A 13,044-nucleotide genomic window follows, 5' to 3' on the forward strand; every position below is an offset into this window, starting at 1 on the left:
TCATCCCCAATTCAACTCTTCTTGATTCACCAATCACCTGTAGCTGAGTGAGGGTGCATGGTGGATCTGTGGCTTGGTTTGCAATCATGTTTCTTTTTTAGGTGTGGGTGTTTTGCTTAGTTAGATCATCTCACAACTGATAGATGTGGTCAAACATGCTGGCTGTCACAGACAAGGGCATGGGAAAGTGATAGCCTTGCTGTGGTTCCACAGGAACAGGAAAGATAGGGAGCTATCTTGAAAGCAGGCACTTAAGTGATTGATGTCTGAGTTGTGATAGCACCCATCCTAATGCTGTGTTCAGAACTTATAGCCAGTGGTGGAAAAAAGTACTCAATTGTTTTACTTAAGTAAAAGTATCAATACTGCAATGTAGAACTACTGTTACAAGTAAAAGTCCCAAAATCTAAATGTACTTGAGTAGTAAAAGTACAACATTATTGGCATCAAAATGTACTTAAAGTACCAAAAGTAAAAGTATTCATTGTGCAGTATGTTCCATTTGAAGTTATCAAATGTATCAAAATCCTTTGAAAATACAATTTGTACAATGTATTATTCCAAATGGATCCACAATATACGACTCATCAAAATGGCAAGTCTTATCATCAATTATAAAAATAAAGGCGTCTTAGGCTTTAAATTCCTATTGCTCAACTAAAGCCAAAACCAGTCAGTAGGTTAGGATGTCGCAGGATGTGAGTCATTGTGCCACATAAGCCTTGCGGAGAGCAAAGAATCCTGGTACATTAGCAACCCACCTCCCCCCTGCACGTGCACACACACACACACACACACACACACACACACACACACACACACACACACACACACACACTCCTAAGGAGCTAGATTACTGAGTCACATGCTCACTGTATTCTAAGGGTCACATGTCTCATCCAACCGGTCTGCTATGCTCCAAATGAATGGGATATTGTAGGGTTCTTGGCCCATCTCACACACGCACACGCACACAGTCACGCACACGCACACACACACACATACTGTACACACACGCATGCGCGAGCACACACACAAAGTCACACACACACACACACACACACACACACACACACACACACACACACACACACACACACACACCTTAGTCACTCATACCCAATATAATAATAATATAAGAAATATAAGAGAAACTACTAGGCTATTCCTCAATCTCCGAATGCTATATAGACTCTGGAAATACACCTCCCGAGCAGCAAGCTATATATGCTTAGATGATTTCTAATTATATTAGGATAAATGTGCGCGAGGGGAGGAGGCTTCACTTCCACCTTATATTTTACTCATGATAGCGCTTCCGTTGCTCCAGACCGTATGACGGAAGCATTTGGAAATTGCGAGAGGCAACATTCTGCTAGCGTGAGACTATGCTGTTGTTGTCACATGACTGATAGTCTCGCGTGGCCAGCCCTGGACACTCCAATTCCACTCTACTCTAGACGCAGGTCTGGAGAAACTCATTTGAAACAGTAGATAGAATGAGCACTGTAGCTCACTGGTGGTGAGTGACAGGGACCAAAAGTCTGTGTTTTCCAACCGGGCGGGAAGCATGTTTGAGAACGAATGACATAGAAACATGGGTTTTTCAGAAAACCGTCAGGATTTAGAAGACATTTGTAGAATCGTTCCCAGGTCAAAATGGGTTAACAGACACATATCGACAACCCTTGTCGGTGTAACGTTACATGCTGCAGTCACCATGTTTGTTTCACTGAGCAATTTAATATACCCATGGGCGAGCCCCTCCTCTACTATGGAACAGCCCCTGCGCATACTGGCCCCTTCTATCCCCCTTTAAATGCTCCCTATAGGGATGTCAATTATCAATTAATTCGTTAATTGAAAATTGATAACCTTATCGACTAATTAACCGGTTAGTTGAGTTGCGTTTAAAAACCAAATCTGAGAATGCTAATTTCCCTCAATGTCTAAATCTATATTTTGAAAGAATACAAAAGGCATATTATATTCCTTAATCAAATATGTATTTGACCATTCGTGATACAGGGCCAGGCAATGGATTCCTTTGTATGAGGAATAAAGCAATTTTCCTACCGAGTGGATCCGTTATGATCTGTCATCGTCAACATTGGACGCAAAAGGCCTCAGCCTTTTGCGTCTAATGTGTCAAAACACGACAACTCGGCAGACAGGCAAATCTTCGATGAAGACTACAGTACATCCATGCAGACCTGACACTCAAAGGCAGTTCCAGCCACTGTGGTACCACTGCTCCCCACACCCGCTGCAGGTCACAAATGTCATGGCGTCCGTGTCTGGGCCTCCACGCTGCGCCCAGGCGGGAAGAAAAAGTATCCCTCGAGAGACTTGTGTCACCGTGGAGTCCAAGCTATCGCACCGTCTGCAGCGGATCTTCCGCGTTGGGGTTCCCTCCAACCCCCGGGGGAGCTGCCGCTCGCTCACGGCCCGAGACGTGTACTCCTCCCTCAGCCGCTGAAGCTCCTCGCTGGCCATCTCCTCTGCAGACATCCGAGTGAAGGCCTCGGGCTTCAAGGAGCCGCTCAGCAGGCCCTGGCGGAGGTGACCGCTTTTGGGGTTCCTGAGGTTGGCCACCTTGCTCCTGACGCAGGCCTTGTATTTGAGTTGGTTGGCAGCATGGAGTTTGTGGATGCTCTGCTCGATATCTCTGGCCAGCGTCGACACCTCCTCCTCCGGCTCTGACGAGGACGAGTCGGGTGTCTCTGAGGCGACGAGGGCACAGAGAAGGAGACGGACACATCTGGATCTCAGGGCTGAGAGTGAGAAATCACCGGCAGCGTTCAGCGTTCCGGGAATTTCTGAACCAGAGCGGACAGAGGAAATTGTGTGCGACTGTTCAGCTTTCACCGACGACGTCGTTTCTGCCGTGGACTTCTCGCCCCCTCCGCCCCCACCATCCCACGTGTGGCTGTGTGTGGGACCCATGTGGACATCCGCCTGCGTACCAGCCGCATTGTCATCTGTATCAGCACTATGATGTGTAACACCGGCACAGCCAGACAGCCTCCCTTTGTCTTTACGCTGTGTTGCGGCATGTGTGTCTCGTGGCGTTTGATCAGAGTGACCGTATAACTTCTTCCATTTGGACAGCAAGCGCTTGACCGCTCTTGTCACGGATTCATCGGAGCAGGTCTTCAGAATCCCGTAGAGGACGCTGACGATGTCCGTGTTTTGCAGTTGCTCCACCGTGATGCGTGTGTTGTCCAGGTCACTCAGGAGGCCTGCGAGGTCCCCAAAGCTTCGCTCCTTGTTGAGTTTCTCCATTTGAATAGCATAGTGGATTATCTGTTTGGAGTCCATGGTGGCTGGGTGATAAGGAAAGACAAGGAAGGGTAAACGACGAGATCAACAGACAAACTAATTATCAATTCAACCTACAAATAGTACTGTATGTACTAACTACTAGTGTGATCCACGTTCAGAATGCATGCCCCTTCGGTCATGCAAAATCTGTTCAGACCCTAAACCTCTACAGAGCCATTATCATAGTACTTAGAGAGGCCAGGGTATGAGGTCAGCACTATGACGTCATATAATGACATCAAGGAAATGTGGGCATAAACGGGGCTCAGCCATTTAGTGGGGGCTCTCCCCTCCTATGCCCATGCTTTGTTTGTGTCAAAAGTAGCCTATTGAAGAGAAAAGTGAAGACGCCAAAAGTGATTGGCCGGAATGACATTTTCATGATTTGATTGGCTGAGCACGGAATGTGATGTAGGATGATGTATGATAAATACACCATAATTACTTATTTGGCTGCAGTCATACAAGGGTCTATTGTATTTGATTCATGATCATTCCAATTATGGATTATTGTTTCTTGTAAAGATAACACGATGGGAAGTTGGGAACTATGCATACACAAGAAAACCTTTCACCCACTTTTTTACTTTTAAAACTGTAACTACTAACTCATAGTGTGACAACGATTCAATGCTTTTCATTCATTCGCTTTTCACTGAGTCAGGGTGCATTCTGAAATTCACCGGGACTGTCCGGGAGCCCACTTGCCTAGTTTGTACTTTGTATTGGCAGTGCGTATCCAATCCAATATGCATTCCGAACACATCCTAAATGATCAACAATACAGCTCAACACATTTTGTTGTTGAGCGACTCACGTTGATCATGTTAATAGCCAATTATTTAAAATATCAAATATTTGATTAAAAGTGCTGTTGATGCAAGTAATTTACCTGAACTCCTTTTATTTATTTCCATGTTCGGCAAATATTTCCCACTGTCCGTAACAAAAATAAAACGTCTACATGTAGGCAGCCATGTTGGATTCATGTGGTGGGGTCGGGGAATACCACTAGATGGCGACATAACCTCGCCTATTTCTTACTAATCTGACCATGGATATATTAGGACCAATCTGAGAACCAATCGGCAAATAAAGGAAAAACAGCGCACTCTTTTCCTTTGAATTTAATGCGAGTCAACAGTCTGTCTCGAGAGACTATGTTAGGACTGGTTAATTGGGAACGATGCCACAAGGAACCTAATATGCAATACCCATTGTCATAGCACCCATTTTTGTCCCATGGGGTTACAATCACATTTTTATATAGTTTTGACCCAAGGAATTAAAAGTGGTTATTATTCAGATTCAAGCATGTCTTGACTTACCGTATGTCAGGACAGAAACTGCTAAGAATCCAACAGAAAAATACATCTATATTCTTTCTGGTACTGCCCATGTTTTTTATGACCCTTATGGTGTCAAGACGTATTGTTGTTGCCCAGGTCAACTAAAGTCCAATGAGGTTCATTTGGTGACCATTTTGAATCAATAGCGCTGATTTTCATATCTCTTGAACCACAGACCACTTTTCATATCATTGTAACACCAGGAATCTAACAGAAAGGTCACTGACATGACACAACCATTCTTTATTGATGAAAAACACAAATATCAAATAATCAAAAAACAAGACAAACTTGAGCCTTGTTGCTAATTGATGATGTCACGGCAGGGCTTGGTCAAGGCCAAGTCTTGCGAAGCCAAAAAAAACTATTCCACAATCTCCGAATGCTATAGGGTCTGGAACTACACCTCCTGAATGTTATATATAGTCTGGAACTACACCTCCTGAATGTTATATAGTCTGGAACTACACCTCCTAAATGTTACTTTAGTCTGGAACTACACCTCCTGAATGTTATATAGTCTGGAACTACACCTCCTAAATGTTACTGTAGTCTGGAACTACAGTAGGAACTACACCCGATCAAGGAAGCTGCCATTTCCGTTCACGAAAGAATATTTTAAAATATCTTTTAATTTTATTTATTTTATTTCCATCTATGCTAATAAGCAAGCTATATAAGCTTAGATTATTTCTATTTATATTAGGATAAATGTGCGACTGTAAAGATGAAACGGAAGTCGGGAGGAGGCTTTACTTCCGCTTTATATTTTGCTCATGATAGAGCTTCCGTTGCTCCAGACTGAATGACAGAAGCATCTGAAAACAGTCTGGCAACAGTCTGGCCACGCGAGAGTACCCAGGTATTCTCCATATTCAGACCGCAGCCATCTTGCCAGCAAGGTGATACCTAGGTGACACTTCGCATAGAGAGAGCCCATTCATCCAAACAGAAAAGTCCTCTCTAATTATATTAAACAACGTCAAAATCACCAACATTGCAACTGCAGGGAAAGCTTGAATTATCCTCTTTTAATCTGTAAAGTTTTTGTTTAATAAAAATCCACCGTAGACATATTATGAGCTACTTTCTGTCAAGAAATTCCTTGCCGATGATTATTTTCTAAGTATCAGAGTATGGAAGCGCTCGCTATCAGTAAAGCAACCTCCTGCTGCCTCCTGCATTATGTGCACATTCGAAACAGGTGGTACTCATGGGCCGTTAAGAGCACTTCCAAACTAATTCAAGCTTTCCCTTTTGAGGTTGTTTAATATAATTTGAGGGGACTTTGTTTGGATGAATGGGCTCTCTATGGGAAGTGTCACCTAGGTATCACCTTGCTGGCAAGATGGCTGCGGTCTGAATATGGAGAATTAGATGACGTCTGTAGGTGCAGGTGTTGCTGATAGGAGGCAAACGGTTTTATGACTGTGCAGACAAGGGCTGTTGTAATCTACATTTTATTTTTTATTATGTATGTATTTATTTGTATATGCAAAGTATAGGACTTTGGACAGCTAATAAATATCTTTATGTTGAACGTCAGCAAACATTCTGGACTTTAAACATGTGCTTTAAAAGTCTTTAAAGCACATGTTTAAACTCCTCGACTGTCGACAGCCCCTGAACCCTAACCACTCCATGTGGCACACTGGAGAGAAAACCAAAAACAGCCTGCAAGCACCGGAGAACAACAAACAGCCAGTAACCCATTCAGAAATGGATTATATTGTTAATTCCGATTTATTTGATGGATGGATGGATGGAAGAGGATCAGAAGGAGTGATTAACAGCCCAGTGTATTTTATACGTTGTGGTACAACGGTAGCGCGCAATGAAAATAGCCGATCTACAAGTTCACAATGTGTTGCCACAGCGACGTGCCGTAAGCTTGTAGATCAGTTATTCTGGCCACGTGACATGGTCATACAACGGGGCATATATTGGAAAATCCTCAGCTGTGTCGTTTGGTGAGACGGCGCCGGCTGAGAGCAGCTACTTTGAATCAACAGGGACTATTCATTCATATCTCAGTCAAATTAACGCTTCTATTTACAGGGAAACAGAGGTCAAAACATTATTTAAAATTTGATTGTGTTTTGTTGGTAACTGTTGTATAATCGCAATATTACACTCAATGCTGTGCTTTACCATGATTATGGCCACTTCAGTGATGCTTGCTGTCCGCATCACTGTCGGGCCAATAATGACGGTAAAGCACACCCTCTCGTGTTAATATTGCTTAAATGACACATTGTGGAATGTCCAAAGGCTTTGAGAAGTGAACCAAAAACGAGTGTATCCTCCGGAGAACAATGTTAAAACTTAAAACCCTTTGGGTTTCTCGTAATGGACTGTCACCCTGTTACCATCGATCATGCCGTTCTTCATGGCCTCTTGGGCAGCCTGACAGGCCCGTCTGTTGTCAAAGATCACAAAGCCAAACCTAAAACACAGAGAGGGGTGTTCACAATGGTCATAGACGTGGTGTTTTGGTTCACTGACATCATGAACAACTGTATACCACAATAAACCAAGATCAGAAAAAACTACAAAGGATTTCCGTGATGTGTGATGGCCGACATAGAGCTCATAACACTAGCAGACAAAAGTGAAGAATGAAGCTTTACCCTTTAGAGAAGCCCGTCTCTGTGTCCGTCACTACCTTGGCTCCAATGGCACCTTCAAACGTATCCATGAGGGTTTTATCTGTCGTTGCCGCACAGAGACCAGTGACATACAGCGTTTTTGTAGGACCTGGTGGCCAGAACAAGAATAAATACTCATGCACCATTTAACTCACGAATAAAGCAAGCAGGCAACAGAAACTGGAAATGTGTTTACTGTAGTCAATACAAATGGTTTCTGAAAATGTAGTTGTTACATTCCAAAATAGCATCGTCGCTAAGACCCTGGAGCATTCATTGTGGAGTGGGATTTCCGTGATATTGTTCAATGTTTCAACCCGAATTGTGGGGATCACAGTTCTAACAGGCAACTGAGCTACCGGAGGTGTCACCAAAAAGACTAACAAAATGGAGGTTGCACAGTAACACTTTAAAGATGTCATGAAATGTCATCCATTGCTCAACGTTCCTCCACAAGCTGCCGACTCTCATTACAGAGCTGCTACTCTGTTGTGAATTTAATTCAGTACAAAGGTTTTCATTTTTTTTAATCCACTACTGACCTGGAACGCCTCACCTTAGCTTTTACCCACTTTAACCATTATTTTAAACTTTAGCTATTAAAAAATAGCAGATCTACACGTAAGCTTGTAGATTTGCTATTATTGAAAAATCGTGAACATGTGTGTAAATCTTTGAATGTACATTATTTCACAGCGATCGTTTTAAACTCCTATCTTAATTTGCTTCCTGGAACAAAATATTTTGAGATGGGGGTTGGCGGCCAAATACATAATTTTTTTGTGTTTCTTGACATGAAAAGGTTTGAGAACCACTGATATAGAAACCTCTTCCTTTTTTTAAATAAAATTGTTAGAAAGACATTTTTAAAAGAAACCTTAAGACATACCTTTTTAACATTGCTTTTAATTAGCTCATATCATTATCCTTGTTTATGTTTATCTATAATGTTTTCTTTATTTTCCTTCTTTGTTTTCCATCTCCTTTAATGTTTTTTTATATTTGTGAAGCACATTGAGTTGCACTTGCTGTATGAAATGTGCTATACAAATAAAGTTTTGATTGATTGATTGATTTGTAGAATCTGGTCCTCAGGTCTTAATGGGTTGAACTTAAAAACAACACAAAAATACAGTATGTATTCAAAAGCATTAGATAAATAGACATAAACGTGCTTCCACACTGCCTCTCTCTGCCTTGCAATGTAACGAGACACAGTAGCTGCCGTCACCTCTGCGTGTGCCGTAGCTGAGTGTCACCCTGTTGCCGTCGATCTCAGCGTCCTTCATGGACTCCTTGGCAGCCTGGCAGGCCTGTTCGTTGTCAAAGTCCACAAAGCCAACACTAAAACACAGAGAGGGGCGTTCACAATGAAAATAGATGCTTTGGTTCACTGAAAACAACATGAACAACTGTACACCACTATAAATCAGAACTATAAACAAGACGACAAAATAAATAAGGAAATAATTATTATTCAATAATTCACCATTACATACAGGCTATGTTTCAAATCAGAAAACAGATGTTCTCACAGACAGAGATAGCTGCCTGTGACATGGAGATGCTGGTTCCAATTCTCTTGCACATCAGTATACATCACTGGTCAATTCCATTTAATTTCTATTTTATTACAGTGCCGAATCACAACAAGTTGTCTCCACTGAGTCCACTCTCCAGTCTCCAGACACTTCACATATACAGTAGAGCAGAGACATTATGTTATTTCTCCTGCCCTGAGCAAGTGTTCCTCTTTAAGGGAAACCAGGCTCCAACGTGGGAGGCCATTTTCCTTGACTGTGTCGGAAGGGGAAATGAGTGTGATGGCCGACATACAGCTCATAACACAAAAGTGAAGAATTAAGCTTTACCCTTTAGAGGAGCCCGTCTCTTCGTCTGTCACTATCTTGGCTCCGATGGCACCTCCAAACGAATCTATGAGGGTCTTATCTGTGGTTCTCTCACAGAGACCGTTGACAATCAGTGTTTTTGTAGGACCTGGTGGCCAGAACAAGAGTAAATACTCAAACTACACAACCTATGAACACACACATAGGCCTAGTCACGCATGTATTGGCTTTGTTGGCATATCACCTTACAACGAAAAGCAAACAAACAAAAAACACCTGTTTAACTTTATCAGTCACCTCTCAAAGACACTTATCTTGAGAACGGTGACATGTAATTATGATTAAGTATATATAAGTATTTTGTGCACAGTAATGTACACATTAACCGCTTACAAAGCTTATGAAGTCAGCCAGTACCATTCTTTCCCAATGTAATCTTATGCAAGCAGTACTGCGCATGCAGACGAGGGTTGACTGGACTACATTTTTATTTAAGCCTGATTTAAGCAGTTTTCTCACATAAAATGTACGTGCCTATCCTAAGTTTATCATCTGTAGCTCGATTCTGATACCTTTACTTTTTGGAAATTATACTGCCAAAAGGGTTTTCGCCACTGTTTTTGGACGGCTCAACCCCCGTTCTCTACCGATGCAGGGATATCCTGACACATAACCTCTTCTCAAAGCTAAAGCATAGATATGAGGTTCCAAATGGAGCTAGTAAAGCACCTGTCGCCAAGCCGACGGTGATGGTGCGGCCATGGATCTCAGCACCCTGTGTCTGCTGTAGCCACACCTCAGCCAGGGCCTCTGTTTGGAACGTAATGAAGGCAAAGCTGGGGAACAAGTGGAGAAATAAAATGTTAGCTCATCATCCGATATGTTTACATAAAATCTAGGGATGCACCGTATCAGCCGATAGCTGTTATCAGCCAATATTGGTGTCGGCAAATAAAACTGATGGCAGTAGCCGATTTTATCTGTTATTGATAAGCATAGATTTTGCATTTGCTATGTTGGTGTGTTGGTTATCTGCAGCTTACCAAGCTGTAGATTCTGAACATTTATTTATTGTATTGAAAATGTATTTGTTCCCTTGGCACAAAAGGTGCAAATAAACAACAAAAACTAAATAAACATAGTATCAGCCATCAGCTAAAATTGTGCGCCCTTTGAAAATAAATCTTGACTCAAGGCAAGAGGGTCAAGGTGGTCCGTTTAAGGGCAAGAATTTCCATATCGGTGCATCCCTAATAAATTAGTTCCATCACCATCAAATCAACAAACAATAAATGAAAGGAATTGAAAAATCAAAAAAAATAGTTGAAAGAATACTGTAGGCTTATTACTGTCCAGCTGTTGGTTCTTCTTACCCTCTGCTTTTGCCTCTGTTTTTGCCATTTTTGAAGAGAGGCAGACTGACATCATTTGCGTCCTTAAACAGGCTCTTGAGGTCGTCTGCCGTGGTGTCGAATGGAAGGTTCCTCACGAATAATGATTCTGCACCTTTCTCTGTGGGAGAAAGGAATAACATTATACACACCACATCAATAACAGCACAGAATGACAACATGCTGTACAAAGGCTTGTTTACTGCCATAGTGGCTGCAGGGCAATAAGACAGCGACATGTACTGTAATGTGCATGTGAAAAGAATGTTTTCAACTATACATAACAGAAGATAGTGTGCACTTTGCTTTGGTGCATTGTTTTTTTACACGTCTGTACAGAAAGGCAATGCATGAAACAGAACCATTCTTCTTACCCGTCTTCCCCTGACCCTCAACCTTGGCCTTCTTGGCAGGACATGGTTCCACATCGGAAAATCTGGAATTCCTTTTGGCAAGAACGTTTGGTAAGAACACAGGAACATCTATGAAAAATGTTAAACAAGTGTTTAGTCCAAGCTATAGGGCTGTAAATATATTCACATTTGTGTTTCAGACAGTGCAAACGTTTTTTTTGTCCTTTTGTGTTTCCTCCCTCTCGTCACCGATTCCTTTGCTCAGGTTGAACCCTTTGATGACATCAAGGATATGTGGGTTGTGGGCATAAAGGGGGCACAGCCATTTATGACATTTATTTAATTTTAAATACGGCCTGTCCATGCATAACTAACTTTGGCAGCAGTCATGCAATGTCTGCTCTGAAAGCCTGAAAGGGGCTATTCTTGTTATAGTTGACGTATTCTAATTATGGTATTTTTTTTAATTACATTGTTTGCCTTTTACAATCACAATACAAGAAGCCCAATGCTTCTATGTAGCTAGCCCTGTAAGCATTGGACCAGGGCTACTATGTAGCTAGCTAGCCAAAGGTCCAAAGCCATATTTCAGGGCTAGCCCATGACAAATTACGGCTAGCCTATCCGATAATCCGGGTAATTTATTGTTGAGCGACGTACGTTGATCATGTTAATAGCAAATTCTGTTAAATATCCAATTAATAGTGGTCTTGATGCAAGTAATTTACCTGAACTCCTATTATTTATTTCCATGTTCGGCAAAAGAGCAAATATTTCCCACATAACAAAAACAAAACGTCTACATGTAGGCAGCCATATTGGATTTGTTGTTGTGGGGGGGAGTGGGAAATACCGAAATAGTGTACCACTAGATGGCGACAGAACCTCACCTATTCTTACTAATATGACCAGAGTTATAATTTTAGGACTGGTTATTATAAGTTATATCATGGCCCAATGGGCCCATAATTCAAATGTACTTTAAGTTCAGTGGAAAAATATGATCCCTTATTTTTCCCAAAGGTTAGTAACAGCATTAGTAATTGTTCCCTGTCTGAGGCATGCTGTACAAAGTGTGGGGCTTATGAAATCCATGCTAATAAAGTGAAGGAGGGCCAAAAAAATGCTCTATGCATATCAAATTAAATTTACCATGAGATCAACTGACATGAAACAAATTACCAATCGCTTACGGATGACAAGAGATTCTGTTTAAACAGCAGCCAAGGGAGTGGATGGGCGTTGGTGTGACTTGACTGAGGATGTTTTGGGCTTATGTTAAATGACAGGGCAGATGAATCTACAGTATATAGCTGTGTGCTTCCCCGTTTGGGGACAATGACACCAAAATCATGCCAAAAGGTGGCTAGCATCATCCCATAACTTAACAAAAACTACTCACTGACACACCCTGATGGCAACAACACCAACTTTGTCTGGTTAGTTACTGTATGAAAGCACTACTATACCAAATGATAATACAATGGCACAGCCCTTTTTGTGCAGTAACTGGTTCCGTTTAACCCTACACAGTTGCAGTGGATGTCGACATGACGCAACAGCATAGTTTGGTTCGAATTACGACATATCTAAGCCATTAACACCCACAAAAGAGATGAATGCTTGTCAGAAAACTTAAATAGACTACGATTTCCCATTTTCTGCATTATATTATCATCCCAAATTGGTACACTTCCCTCTTTATACTTTATACAACTATGGTTGTGAATGATACTTAAAACAATTTGCAGGGGTGTGACCTGCATGCAAAACATGCAGCCTCATACTGCAGCAAAGAACAGGCCATAATGCACAAGACGAGGCAGGTCTCTCTGCTCTTGTTAAATTATATGTTATGTCGGTGGATAATGGATGCTTTGGTTGATGTATGGTTGTGAAATTCGTAATAAATTCTGCCATGTAGCAATGTTGTTGTCAATTTACTAAGCTGCAATTGTCCTCTTGATTCAAAGCCGACAGCATAGGGAATCTCTAGAGAGTTATTTGTGAGATGTCCAATTTGTCAAACATGACAAACATAACTATAATATGTATGTGAATGGATGCTGGGGTGAATATAAAACCTACAGAATTATGGATTCTTTGACTATCAGCCCACAGCCCTTTGG

The 13,044-nt window shown here is 41.8% G+C and overlaps 2 protein-coding genes across 3 annotated transcripts; both read right to left on the bottom strand.

Moving 5' to 3' along the window:
* Positions 1 to 1,892: 1,892 nt before the first annotated feature.
* Positions 1,893 to 4,296, bottom strand: tceanc (transcription elongation factor A N-terminal and central domain containing). The gene is made up of 2 exons (XM_080758293.1): positions 4,217 to 4,296; positions 1,893 to 3,326 (listed from the first exon to the last, which is right to left on the bottom strand). The coding sequence occupies exons 1-2, from the start codon at positions 4,239 to 4,241 to the stop codon at positions 2,221 to 2,223; spliced, it is 1,131 nt and encodes a 376-aa protein (XP_080614419.1). The 5' UTR covers positions 4,242 to 4,296; the 3' UTR covers positions 1,893 to 2,220.
* A 596-nt stretch (positions 4,297 to 4,892) lies between these two features.
* LOC308311499 (nucleolin-like) lies at positions 4,893 to 11,732 on the bottom strand. Of its 2 annotated transcripts, XR_013963657.1 has the most exons (9): positions 11,644 to 11,732; positions 10,937 to 11,044; positions 10,545 to 10,683; positions 9,901 to 10,007; positions 9,193 to 9,319; positions 8,553 to 8,665; positions 7,304 to 7,430; positions 5,237 to 7,119; positions 4,893 to 5,206 (listed from the first exon to the last, which is right to left on the bottom strand). XR_013963657.1 is itself a non-coding variant. In XM_080758192.1 (8 exons), exons 1-8 carry the CDS (start codon positions 11,696 to 11,698, stop codon positions 6,999 to 7,001), a joined length of 897 nt encoding a protein of 298 aa, XP_080614318.1. In that variant the 5' UTR covers positions 11,699 to 11,732; the 3' UTR covers positions 4,893 to 6,998. The 2 variants fall into 2 exon arrangements, 1 of the variants encoding a protein (XP_080614318.1); XM_080758192.1 differs by having other exon boundaries at positions 4,893 to 7,119.
* Between the last annotated feature and the right edge of the window lie 1,312 nt (positions 11,733 to 13,044).

The sequence above is a fragment of the Protomyctophum bolini genome (genome assembly GCF_963924005.1).
Source record: "Protomyctophum bolini genome assembly, chromosome: 24".
NCBI lineage: Eukaryota > Metazoa > Chordata > Actinopteri > Myctophiformes > Myctophidae > Protomyctophum > Protomyctophum bolini.

Coding starts and splice junctions, on each gene's coding strand:
- tceanc (XM_080758293.1), bottom strand. CDS start 4,241: ATGGAAATAAATAAAAGGAGTTCAG. Junction 3,327..4,216: donor AATAAATAAAAGGAGTTCAG/GTAAATTACTTG, acceptor CTTATCACCCAG/CCACCATGGACTCCAAACAG.
- LOC308311499 (XM_080758192.1), bottom strand. CDS start 11,698: ATGTGGGAAATATTTGCTCTTTTGCCGAACATGGAAATAAATAATAGG. Junction 9,320..9,900: donor CACCGTCGGCTTGGCGACAG/GTGCTTTACTAG, acceptor TCTGGCCACCAG/GTCCTACAAAAACACTGATT. Junction 7,120..7,303: donor GAGACGGGCTTCTCTAAAGG/GTAAAGCTTCAT, acceptor TCTGTGTTTTAG/GTTTGGCTTTGTGATCTTTG.